This window comes from Sturnira hondurensis, unplaced genomic scaffold (genome assembly GCF_014824575.4).
Source record: "Sturnira hondurensis isolate 20B ecotype Veracruz unplaced genomic scaffold, ASM1482457v3 Scaffold0006413, whole genome shotgun sequence".
NCBI lineage: Eukaryota > Metazoa > Chordata > Mammalia > Chiroptera > Phyllostomidae > Sturnira > Sturnira hondurensis.
This window is the reverse complement of record NW_028079044.1, coordinates 28,688,182-28,701,141: the sequence shown is the minus strand read 5'-3', so window position 1 is coordinate 28,701,141 and position 12,960 is coordinate 28,688,182. Positions and strand designations below refer to the sequence as shown.

At 47.1% G+C, this 12,960-nt stretch overlaps 1 protein-coding gene across 2 annotated transcripts in view; it reads right to left on the bottom strand.

Moving 5' to 3' along the window:
* Positions 1-4,804: 4,804 nt before the first annotated feature.
* The window catches only part of BAALC (BAALC binder of MAP3K1 and KLF4), an 81,823-nt gene continuing 73,667 nt past the window's right edge, over positions 4,805-12,960 (bottom strand). The window contains exon 3 of one of the 2 annotated variants that reach the window (XM_037048327.1): positions 4,805-6,676. In XM_037048327.1, coding sequence (XP_036904222.1) covers positions 6,566-6,676 — 111 coding nt within the window. In that variant the 3' untranslated portion in view covers positions 4,805-6,565. The remainder of the gene's footprint in view (positions 6,677-12,960) is intronic. The other variant, XM_037048330.1, reaches the window with a different exon arrangement.

Below are 12,960 nucleotides of genomic sequence, written 5' to 3'. Positions count from 1 at the left end.
CAAGCCGGCATTTCTGGGGCGGGGCCCCAAGCATGGATAGCTTCGATAGCTCCCCAGGTGATTCCAGTGTGCAGCCATATTGCAAATGGTCGTGCCAAACAATCACAAGTATTCCAGCTGCTAATTGTTTTTAACTAGAAAACAATTCTATTCCATTTTGTTCCTTTCTACAAGCAGCGGTCGAGAGGTCACTGTGTGTAAGACGTGGTGCTGCCCCCTGCACTGACATGTCCTTCCTTCTTGGGGACACAGCCACCCAGGTCTTCGTTTTCCTATTACATGGAGGAAAGAGTGATCGCTCTGGTAATCACTGCTTAATCACTTAGATTACTGTTACTAAATTACATAATACTTAGGTTTGTGATACATCTCAGAAAGACTCAATATTTTATCAATATTACCTTCAAAAGGATTTTACTGTTCTGGCACAATTCAAAAGGTAGCTCTTGCCTTTTTGGTTGTTAAGAGGAAAAAGTTAGAAGAAACAAAGGCGAACGCTGGCAGATTTGTATCGAGGCTGATCCTGACATTAGCCTTGATGACTGGGAAGTGCTGAGACCTGAGGTTGTAAAAAGAGCTGCGAAATCACTCGCTAACCATTGTGACAGGAAGGAAATTAACGTTTACTGATCACTTAGAGCATGGGTTTTTATAAGCAGGCAGACATGGGCTCAAATCCCAGCTCTGCCCTTTAGTAGCGGGGTGGCCTTGGGCCTTTGGGTCTCAGTTTCCACATCTGTGAAGGGGGCCTGGCGAGGCTCACCTGGCAAGGCTCACCTGGCAGGACTGCTTTCCTGATTAGAGAGACTGTGTGAAGCTCCTAGTACTGCACCTGGCACAGGGCCATAGTTATTATTATGATGGCAGGCACCGTGTTACCTACATTTGTTATCTAGCTTAATCCTCACAACCCCCTCTCAAAAAAAAAATGCTGTTATTTCCACCGGCAGGAAGTGAGCCTCAGAGAGGCCCCTCTATTTGCCCCAGGGCACACAGCTATTACAGGCCAGGTTAGGATTAGTCTCCTGCACCTGAAGCCTGTGTTCTCCGCGTGTCCTGGCCGTTTGGCTGCCACCTCCTGTTTCATAGGCCACCCCACCGCCGACTTATCTAGGAACAGAAGGAAATAGCCTCTGGATAATGACATACGATTAAAAAGGCAAACAAAAATCTTCGGCCATCTCCCTGGCACGTGGCAATGTTACGGAAAGGGCTGCTTGGATCAGAAAGGGGACGAGTGCCCCTCCCCTTGTACGTGGCGTTCTGCCGGAGAAGGCCCAGCCAGGGACGGAGGCTGCAGAGCTCGCTGTGGCAACGAGTGTCCAGGCTTAGCGTTTGCTGCGTGGTTTGCTGTCTGATCATGTCAGAATCTTCCAATAGTTCCATATTCCCAAGAGAATTACATATACGTTCTTCCTGATTCTGGCTTTATGGTCTTCTGTTGGGGGGTGGGGGTGAGGGGCCTCTAGAAACAATATAGAGTGACTCAAGGGGAATTAAATACTGATGAAATCATTTAGGAGCCCACTGCAAGGGAAACCAGCTATATATAGTCCAGCTGGGTGGACCGCCCTCCCCACCCAAACACCTCTCACCCCGTCTCACCCTGTCTTACCAAGAACCCTCTTCATCAAACCAAAAACGTGGAAATCCCACTGATTTCTCCCTTCTCTTCACTTTCCACACCTGATCTATCAACAAATGTTAGTGTTTTCATTTCTAAACTGTACTCACACCCGCCCATGTCTATCCATCTTCACAACCGTCACTAACATCTGTCCCCAGTGCCACTGCAGCAGCTTCCTGAGTGGTCTCCCTCCAGCCCCATCGGCTGTTGACATTGTTTTCAGCTTCTCCATCATAATTTATGTCTCTATGTTGCGCCTGTTTCCTCCGGAGGATGCCACCTCCCTGAAGGCAGGGACCAGGTCTCTTTCATTCCTCCCGTTATCCCAAATGCCGACACACTGAAGCTTCTTGAGAAACATACATGGGGTGAATGAAACAGGGTGCCAATATAATGTTTTAAATAGTAAGTTATATCTGAAATTTGCCAGCTCAGAAGGTTCTCCTGAGATTGACTTCCTTAGACCAGTGGGAAAAGACTCCTGAAAAGAACATGAAAACAATATACTGGGAACAGTTGGGAGCAGGGCTTACAAACACAAAGGTCTCAGGGCTCAAGCAGGGAACAGGAACGGGGAGGCTGCATCATGTAAGCCACAATGATTGGGGGTGGGGGGGCCTCCAGGTCTCACAACCTGGAGACCCTCCAGCTTCAGCAGGTACAGCTTTATCAGCTCCAGCTGACTGCTTGTGAGTGGCAACAGGGCCTGGGGTGAAAGGTGCTCCAAGTTTTGAAAAGAAGGTAGAAGGTTTATGTATCTATTAGAATTAGGTTTGAGTAATTAGGTTTGAGTTAAGCTGCCTCTGAGTAAAGAGGCAGCTTAAATGAGGTCAAAGTGTATTTCTCTTTCTCAAAAAGATGCCTGGGGTATGCAGTCCTGGGCATGTAGGGACTCTGGAATCAGGGACCCAGGCTTCTTCTAATTTATTTCTCAGCATGGCATGTCTTCCATTCCAGAAGTCACCTCATGGCCTAGTGGGCTGCTGTGGATCCAGCCATTGCCTCCTCATTCCAGGAAGCTGGAAGGAAAAAAATAAAAAGACAGGGCCTCATCATTCTATTATGCCTCACTCATTTCGTGTCACTGGCCCAAGCTTAGTCATGTAGCCACTTCTAACTGTGGTGGAAGCTGAGAAGTATACTCTTTATTCTAAGTGGGCATGTGCCAAGCTAAGGAAGAAGGGGAGAATGGCGTTCTAAACTAGGAGTCTCTGCCAGAGCAGATTTTTCCATACATCTCTGAAGTTCTAACACCACTACAGCCAAATAAAGCATGTCTGCCATCTGGTGTAGCAGAATGGAGTTTTGTGAACCCTGCTTGCAAGGGCAAACTTAGATGGGGTTCATTTCTGCAGCATGTGGGCAGCCAGTGAGTGTGGCTACTGAAGGTCATACACAGGCAAAGGTTAGCAGGGCTCAGACAGGAAGGGCAAACAGTTCAGAGACCCTGGGAGGTTGGGGGTGGGGCAGCAGGAAAAGGGTGAGGATATAGTCCTTCTCCTGTGCATCTAAGAAGTGCTTGGGGTGCTGGCAGAATGGGGAGGTCCTGGCTGCCATGGCTCCCCTCGCCTTTAGGCCTTCGCAGCAGCTCTGAGGGGTGCAACTTCAATCTCTTCTGAATTGTGTAGGAGTCTTTCTTCTTTACAACCTTCACCAAAGGTGCCCTGTCACAGGTCAGTCATCCCTCTGGGGGAATGAGCCACACCCAACCCCCCAAGACCTCACTGGCCCTTTCTAGTTACTGCCACCACCTTCTTAGACTTGGGCTCAGTGTTGTCTCAGGCTCCGGGACAACCCCCCCCCCCTCCGCCCCCCGAGTAGCTGTGTCTCCCAGCCATGCTAGACCTTCTCGCTGGAGAGGGTACCGTGTGACACGGGGGAGAAAGCACTGGATTTGCAGACCAAGTTCTCTCGCTTGACTTGCAGTGCCATCCCTTGCTGGTTGGGTACAAATGTAATACTTTTATGACTAGGACTTGGTGCTAATAGTGTTCTCCTTACCTGTTTGACGAAGCTTTTTGGAGAACGCATAGGGTCACTTATGTGAAAGGTCTTTGCTCAAAAGAGAAAAAAAATCTAAGCAGCTCTACATACAAATTTAAGGTCCTAGTAAAGATTCATTGTAACTGTTCATGTGTTTGAAATTGAGAACTTTATTGACATAAACTTTGCAATAGAAAGTGTTATGCTAATGGAAAAGTAAGAATTAATTTCTATATCATATACACATGAAAATTTGCCAGGTAAATTTCCGGTAACATCGTTGGGCTTCTGGTCGCTGTCTCGGTGAAATCCGGGATGTCCTGTAGATCTTGCATGCCCTTTATGCCCTTCTCCCCAGAATAGAAACTGTTTCTATGTATTGGGTTGGCCAAAAAGGCCGTTTGGTTTTCCCCTAAGACGGCTCTAGTCGTGCTTAGTTGTCTTTAATTTCATTCAAAACAATTTTGTTTGAATGAAACAAACAATTTTGTTTGTTAGATTGTATGGTGACAGCTGCCATATCAGTGTGCATGTAAAAAAAATCAAAGTTGGTTACTTTCTGTGCAGCCATTTTAATATTGAAGATGGAAGAAAATATGTAACATTTTTGGCATGTTATGCGTTATTATTTCAAGAAAGGTAGATATGCAATTAAAACGCAAAGAAAGATCTGTGCAGTGTATGGCGAAGGTGCTGTGACTGACCCATCATGTCAAAAGCAGATTGCGAGGTTTCATGCTGGAGATTTCTTGCTGGACGATGCTCTGTGGTGGGGTGACCGGCGGAAGTTGATAGCAATCAAATTGAGACATTAATTGAGTTCTACCACACAGGACATAGCCAACATACTCAAAATATCCAAATCAATAAAGTTGTTGGTAAAAATGAAAAATATCTCTTTTGTTTTATGGAAAAAAACATACGGACCTTTTGGCCAACCCAATAAAACAGAGACATCCTTTCAAGGGGATAACTTCCAAACAACATACAGCAGCTACGTGATGGAAAACAAAGCTGTAAAGAGAAATGAGGCTTAGCCTGTGGCTGACAGCAGTGACCAGTGAAGGAACCGCCCTACACAAACACACACGCATGCAGCCTGGGAGAGTGAGCCCTTGACCGTGCAGGAGCAACGCCAACCTTTGGCAGTTTGGGGCTCCTGCTAAGTAATGCCTCTGGGGACATAGGAGTCAGAGGTTTTGCTTTTATTTTATTATTATTTAAAAGTTCAAAACAAAGTTCCTAAAAAGCCCTTTCTCAAAGAATCAGAAGATGATAGAGGGTTGGGAAAACTGTAGGTTTGTGTACGGTAAAAGTCTCGTACAGTGATTAGGAGGAAACTCCGAAGTTAAGGCAGAAACCTGCCCTGAATATAAAAGTGAGATTACACTGCAGGGCAATGCACAGCACAGTGTCACAGTCACCCTCCTCGTCATGAAGTCCACCGTTGGATTCAGGACGTACAGTGGTGACTAGCCAGACTCCAAATCTCTCAGCATCCACATGGTGCCTGACACAGGGTTGGCCTTTAATGTTTTATGAATAAACAATCTACTGAAGGAAGGCAAGAAGGAAAGAAGAAAGGGAGGGAGGGAGGAAGCGAGGAGGGAAGGGACACAGCCTACTTGTGTTTGAGGAACAGCGGGTTGGCAGGTGAGGAGACGGGGTGTCTGGGTTGCAGCCTGCTGCTGTCAGTTCTGTGGACTACGTGTATAAGCACACACCATCAGGCTGCCTGTTTCAGCTACACACAAGTTTATTGGTATTGTTCAGTACAACTTTTGTCCTTCCTTTCCCAAGCCCATGCTACATTACTTTGGAGGAAAATACTTCCACTTAACCATGTTTAAAGAAATGCTAGAAAAATTTATTTCTATTAAAACATACGGTTGGGAGATTTTTTGCTGCGTCAGCTTCCTGACTCCCAACACAGTGCATGTCGATCTAACGTCAGTGTGAACGCTCGTCCGCCAGGCACTGACTCCCCAAAGTGATTCCTTTGCAGGTGCCAAAATGGCATCATCCTGGAGCTACGCACAGAGAGGGTGAGGGAAGCCATGTGTGCAGCCAGCATGTTCTGAATTTCTCTCCCTCTTGTGAGCAGTGTCTATTCTTTGAGTAATACTTGCAACTGACCTGATCAGAGAGAGAAAATACTCAAGAACGCAAGCAAAGGGAACTGGAAAGCTATAAAGAATGCAATGTCTGGCTGAGTCATTGGGGGCGTCCCTGATTCGATGCACTGACCACAACAGCTGTGGTTTTATGGCTCAGTGGCCGACATGGACGCCAGCATGGGGTGGGGGGCATCGGAGGGGGCGGAATGGGTGTAACCACAACCCAGAGACCTCCCAAAGACATGCCGTGGGTGTGGGCAAGGTTAGTCTGAGCTCAGGAAATAAGAGTAACAGGGAGTTTTCCTGCTTCTTGATTTCTCACATATCTGGGTTTAAAGTTGGGTGAGAGCCAACTTGTAAGTGAACACAGCACGCTTTGTGATGGCAGCATTCAAAAAGAAAGGATGGAAGAACAAGCTGGCCTGGAACAGCGCACACACCACCATGGCCATGAGAGCACAGAGCCGACGCGTGACTCTTTCGCCCCCGGAATCCACCCTTGCTACTTTCTCTGCACCAGAAACTGGCCTGTGGCTTTAGCTCAGCACACCTTTGTCAGACCTAAGTGCCAACGTTGCAGAGGCAAACTGAACTGCTCTTTTCAGTTTATTACCATATGTGAGTATTGTGCTAATACGTTCACGTGAAAAACAGGAGGCTGAGAATGTCCCCGCAGCTCAGGCAGCTGTTGGCTGCTGGGTAAGACAGTCAGTCTCTCAAGGCACTCAGCAGCGCTCATGTTCGGCAAGGGGCACACGCTTCTTCAAGGTTCCTTGGTGGGACCCAGCATGTGAGGGGCACCAGAGGCGTCCATCTGCCCTTCTAGTTAGACGCTCAGCTAGTTAACGCAGTTCTTTGTGATTCGTCGACTTCTGTCCACCTGTTGGATGCTGCCTGTAACATTAATGGTCACTTCTTTTCCAGGCATTCGCTTAGTATCTCTTTTAGCCTGTTAAAAAAATTAACATGGTGAATTAGTTAGGGATTCAAAGGTCCTCACATTTGTATCAGTCTCTTGAGATTGTTACACACTTGTGGATGGACACGCATGCACACAGGCAGGAAGAATGACTCAGGAGAACACATGCATCCTCACTGCTTTTCACACGCTTCTCTGTTGAATCTCTAATACCAAAAACCAAGGCTAACACACAGCCTGGCATAAGGCACGCTCGGTAAAGCTTTGTCAAATGAATGAATGAATAAGCTAAGGTCCATCAAAGCGTAAAGTGAAAGGTTTCACAGTTGGTTTCAGTAAAGTAGTTAAGGGTTTTGGATCTTTGGAGTCAGACAGACTTTGGTTTAAACACTGACTATATAACACTATGGGCAAATTTTTTGAACCTCTCCAACCTTTAGTTTCCTCTTCTGTAAAATGGGGAATAATAATAATACTTTCTCCATAATTTTATTATTTAAGGATTAAATAAGGTAATGCATGTAAGGTACTTAGTGCAATCCCTGTGACTAAATAAAAATGAAAAAAAAAGACTGAGTAAGTATAATGAGTAAGAAATGGAATAGAGCACCCACTCCTAAGTGAAGGTACACCAAGGACAACATTCCAGGGTTCACATTAAACCCTAAAGCATTGACTAAACTGTAGGTTCTTCAGTCATATGTTTCCCCAACCCCAGGGGGAAACATCTTTAACTAGTGAGGGCCAATTCTGTGCCCCTTCCACTCAATGACCACATGCTAGGTGTGAGCCTGAGATGTGCCCTGTGAGTTGTCCCCATTGTGGCTGGACAGAAATGTGCCACCAACCCCCATTCCAGGAAGGACCCACTGCCCAGCTGACAGGGGTGCAGTCAGCAAAGAGCCTCCAGCTGTCCCTTCACTGTGGCTTCAGCTGCAGAGAGCCACCTCACCCAGGATCTTGACCTTCCCAGGGTGGCCCAATGAGGAGGGGTGGTGAATGCAGGGGCACAAAGCCTGGCTATCTGGCCCAAAGCAGGACATTTGCCTTCAGAGCTCTGTGTGGGGTGTGGTCAGCCAAGGCTGTAGTCAGGTCTGGACTATGACTCAGCCTCCCCATCTGCTGGCTCCTACTTCCAGGCCTCCCCCCCACAGGTGGTGACAGGGCACTTTCAGTGAACACCCCACCTAATGAGACCCCAGTCTGCTTTCTGGGAAATGCACCCAGTCGCTGACCTGCAGGAGCAGCTCCCGGGGCATGAGTATCTCCCTGTGCTGGGTGGGAGTCTACCGATGACAAATGCATATTTTAATATAATACAGCCCCTGAACATAAGGCAACTCCTTCCTCGTAGTGCATCCAAAGAAATGGTGGGCTGTCACCCCGTTGAAGAAAAAGAAATTGCTCTGTTGTCTTTACCAACAGATGACACGTAGGCTTCTCTCACGTCACACAAGCCCTGTGTAGTAGCTGTTGGTGACACCCCTCACAATTTCCTTTACTTGGCTGGTGCCACCATCCCCCAGCTGCTGGGAGTTGCTAACTGCTCACAGCAGCACCCTTCTTCTGAGAATTGTCTTCATCTGATTGGAGTCACTTTGCCAGAGATGCCCAAGAGGTTACATCCTAGTTCCTGGAGACAGCCCAGTGCCAATACCTGATTGTAGGGGACATACAAGGCTGGCCCTTTTGTCTCAAGGGGTATAAATCTAGGGTGCCACTCATGCTCCGGAGTTCCCCTGGGACCAGGCTGAGGCCTTACTACAGCTGTTCCACTGGGCTGATGTGTTTGCTCTGCTTGGCCCTCTGCCCCACCCAGCTTCCCCCTCTCCTTGTGGGTTTCACCTGAGACTCTTTCACTCACTCACTTGTATGAGAATCCTGATGCAGGCTCTGCCTCTAAGGAACCTGATCTAAGGTAACACTCTCCAGGTAATTTAAGGGATGTTTAAAATAATTTTGAATATATGCAATTTTAGCCTCATTCATTGACTCCATGAGATAGGATTTCCTCTTCATGTTTCCGCCAGTGCCTCACACTGTCTGAGACATAGCAGGCTCTCAGTTTAACTTTGGCTGAGTAAAGAGATGAGTGAATGCATAGCACACCATGTTTGTCCTTGTCCCCTTGCTTTAACAACCTGTAGTCAGTGCTAAGCCGTCAGTCTGACACTCAGCTCTTTCAAGCCCGAACTGGCACCAGGGTTAGCAGTGATGTCGATGGGGTTAGTTTTCCCTAAAAGCAGAGAACTCATAATGTCCCGCAACCAATCTTGTTTCCTAAAGAGAAGTGTGGCAGTTGCGAAGCTCATGCCATCTGATTCCAGGTGCTTGGCATACAACCTTTGAGGACCGGGGATGGATGAGAGACACAGAGGCCTTATTGAACAGGGCCAGGTTGATGGCCCCCTCCACCAGGGCAGGGTGCAGGGGAGGGGGAAGTGAGAGAGCTTTCCAGAATGGAAATGGAAATTTTCCAAGCTGCCTAAATGCTCTCCTTAGAGTTATTGGCAAGCTTTCACAAACGGCTATTAAAGATTATACACAGCAAATGTACTGCCCTATATTTCAGTCTGTTTTTCTAAGCTTAAAAACCTAAGCAAATATTCAGTAGTTGGCTGATTCTTAATTTTGCAACCTGTCTGAGCCAAGTGTCAAAGGCTATACAACAGGCATTCCCAGAAACAGCCACAGAATGTGTATGGTGCGCATCTCAAGTGCAAGGGGCAATTTCTCAATGCTGTGTGTCACAAGAACAATGCGGGGCCAGACAGACCTAGACTGGCCACCCACCTGTTTGCTGGCACAAGACCTGTTGCTCTGACTTCTGAATCTCAGCCCCCTTCCCTGAAATTGGGGAAATAATGCCTGCTTCTTAAATTTTACCGAGGTAATGAGCGTGTCACTTAGCACTGATAGGGTGACCCACTTGTTCCCTGTTTGCCCAAGAACGACCTGTTTGAAAGCAACGTCCTGCCCCTGGGAGCCTCCGCAGGAAGGCTACGCACCCTGGTGATAGCCGTTAACATCAATTCCACTCACAAAATGATGTCAGTCCCACATACCAAATTTATAGAGAAAACTCTACTTCTTCTGAAACCCTAGCTATTGCTACTTGCTTTAAACAATGTCACTAAAATAGCCCTTGAAGATATGCAGGTGGATAAAGGAGAAACTGGAATCTTGTCTTCCAGTGATGGGCACGGGTTTCATGCTCCAAGCAAATCCATTCTCCAATAATTAATCTCTATTACATTTAGAAAAGTAAACACTCGGAGCAACAGTGTGTTTGCTTGGAAGCGTTCTATAAAAGAAGCTTTCAAGTCTGAGGCACCAGTGGGGAGGAGCCCAGCCCTTTTACAGCAGCTCCGATATTCAGGGGGGGTCAGGGTCACTGCACTATAACTACCACTGGGAAACCTCAGGTTTCAAGCCCAAATGAGAGGGAAAAAGAAGATGAGAAGGAGAACCACGATGTCACATGATTTTCTATAGAAGTTCCGAGGAGTCGCTTTGCCCTTCAATGAGAAAAGAGCAGTGTAGACACACAAGTCAATTATACCATTTTGTTCCTCAGGGTCTATGAATTTTTAAAAAACATACAGGTTTTCCCTTCTGATGTGGCTTTCAACCAGCCAAACCTTTTTACTTAACCCACTCTCTTTATTCAATGACAGGGAAAATAAACAAAAAGTGTCCTTATTGCAATTACGGCCTTTAAAAAAATCTTATGGTTCTGAACTCAGTGATGACAGAAGCCTGTTCGGCATCTTTAGCTTTCTTGGCTGCCTGCTAAGTCAATCCTTCTCCCACTTCTGAAATTCTTGTTTTGTGAGTCTTACCACCATGGGCTCTTGTTAATGGGTTTCCTCTTGTTTCTCTCCCAGTTTTACAGCTTCTCCATTCTCTCCTTGCCTTGTTTTAATTTCCACAGGTTTGGTACTCTGTGAATCAATGATTTTAATCCTCTTCACACTGCCTCTTTAATTAGAAGTAATTTATTGGCTGCCATTTCTCAAGGGTAAGCAGATGGACGGACTCTGATATCTTTCTGGCAGCCTCAAACGCAGATGGACTTGCTTCTCTTGGGGTGGAAAGTCAACACCGTAGGTCATTCCTGCAGAAGTGGGGACAGCCGGCTGCTCCTGGGGTGCCCAGACTCAAGAGTGCTGCCCAGTCTGCTTGGCCTTTTCTCACTCTCCCCCAAAATGGAAACAGAGATGTTGCCACAAATATATCTATACCTAGCATAAGGTTGGATGACTCTTTTCACAGTTCCTTGCAGACAACAAGGAAAAAAACAGCTGAGATTATGATTTATCAGACATCGATTTTCCTGTATAACTATTATTTTAAGTGCACATGTAATACATAATTACGGTGAGAGAAACCCAGAGGACAGAAGGGCACAGTGGAAAGTGACGCTGGCTCCCACGTGCCGGCTGCGCCTGTGCCTCTCCCAGAGGTAACGGGGGAGTGATTTCTCATGGAAGGTGCAGGCTTTCCCAGGCACGTTTGACAGACAGCTACCTTGTTCTCTCTCCCTGCACTAGGAACGTCCTTCCTGGCCTTGGATCATGGCTGGATTACATACCTATTTGCTTGCTAACTTGCTTGTTTTCTACACCCTCATGAGATTATAAACTTTAAGGAAGTAGGAACCCAGTCTGTGGTGTTCACCACAGAATCCCTAGAGTCTAACTGAGTGCCTGTCGCATAACAGATAATCTGTTGAAGAACACATGTATGAATATAAATCTCCAGAGGGGGTGGGGGAAGTCCCTAGAAATAGAACTTGTTTCCATTGCCCTGCCTAAACCTCAACTTTCCTACAGGGTTCAGTTATGCTCCTATGTTCCTTGCCCTGTCCCTAGGAGGTGACTGGAACTGTCACTGTGCTCCCATTCCTGAGAGGTAGGTGAGGTCGCTCAGGCCATACAATCTGCCCAAGGCCAATGCCAATACAGGTGGTGTGCTGAACTAAAAACAGTGGCCTCAGCTCCCACATCCAGCCCCCCACAACTGTCACAGCTCACTCAGAATCCTCCACCATTTGGTTTCGGGTCATGGGAAGGGAGATCGTGGGGTCCTAGGCAGACGGGCCTGGGTTTGTATTCCGTCCCACACAGCCGAGTCTTCACTCCGTCCGCCACGTTGACGGAATACTGCCTTTCCAAGCGTGTTTTCCCGGGTGGGGAGTGCCACTTCCTACCTCTTATAGAGTATGTCTGGCTCCTACTAGACACTCTGAAAATGCTAGTTTCCTCCTCTCCTCCTTCCCAGAAGATTAAAGACTGAGACTTGCCAGCTGTAACTCAAGACATTTTTCTTCCTTTCGGTCAAATCCCATTAATGAGAGACAGACAACAACAAACTTGTAGCTGTTCCATGTAGCTTGTACCATGATTTACTTGCTGCTGCTTCATACATTTTATGGCATTCATTCAAGGTTATTCAGCAAAAAATTTAATCTCAGCAAGCCCACCAAGGGCCAGGTTGCTCCTTCCAGGCAGGGACCTCAGACCCAGCACTGGAGAACGCCCAGAATCTGGAGCAAGTCCCGTGCAAACACCAGCCCCAGGTGAGGTACTCACTCAGGCAGAATCAGCCTGGGGCTTCTATCTATCAGGTGTCAAGTGCTAAAAGCAGGTGTTGCTTTGCAACTTGAACCTGAAATAGATCAAACACTAGGAAGGCAGTAAAACCTGCTCTGGAAAAGCACTGGGCTCCCACGGATCGTCATTGATCATATGACAGTAGTACTGGGGCGGGGGCAGGTGGAAGGGAAACCTTTCTCATTTTAGTGAAGTATTAGGCCAGTCTCATTCACTCAGCAGGTATTAATGAGTACTCCTGAGGCCCCTAACCCTGAAATCAGCTCAGGGGGCAAGGGAAGAATACGAAGAAGAAGAAAGAAGTTTCTGCCCTGAGAGGCTTCTAATAGAATTGGCTTTTCTGCAGGCCCTTAGATGAATAGTGAGTCTTGCCATTCTTCACCTACATAAGGTGGCAGCCAATAGCCAGATGCTTGGTGGAAATCACTGTGCGTGCTCACGCACACACATCCCTAGCCTGCCAGGATGGAACTAGGGAGTACCTCCAGCCCCCCTCTAAGAGGTCTCCCTCTTTTTGGTTTCCCGCAGTAGTTTATTTTATTCTCTCCCTCCTTTTAATGTCATGTTTTCATTTTTCTAGGAGAACTTCATAGTTACTTTGCAAACTCTTCTCAGAAACCTCACATGGCTGCCATCCAGGAGGAGTTCTGGGCGGGCCCTGGCCTCCCTTCTGGGTCAGGCGTCCCACTCTAGCCACAG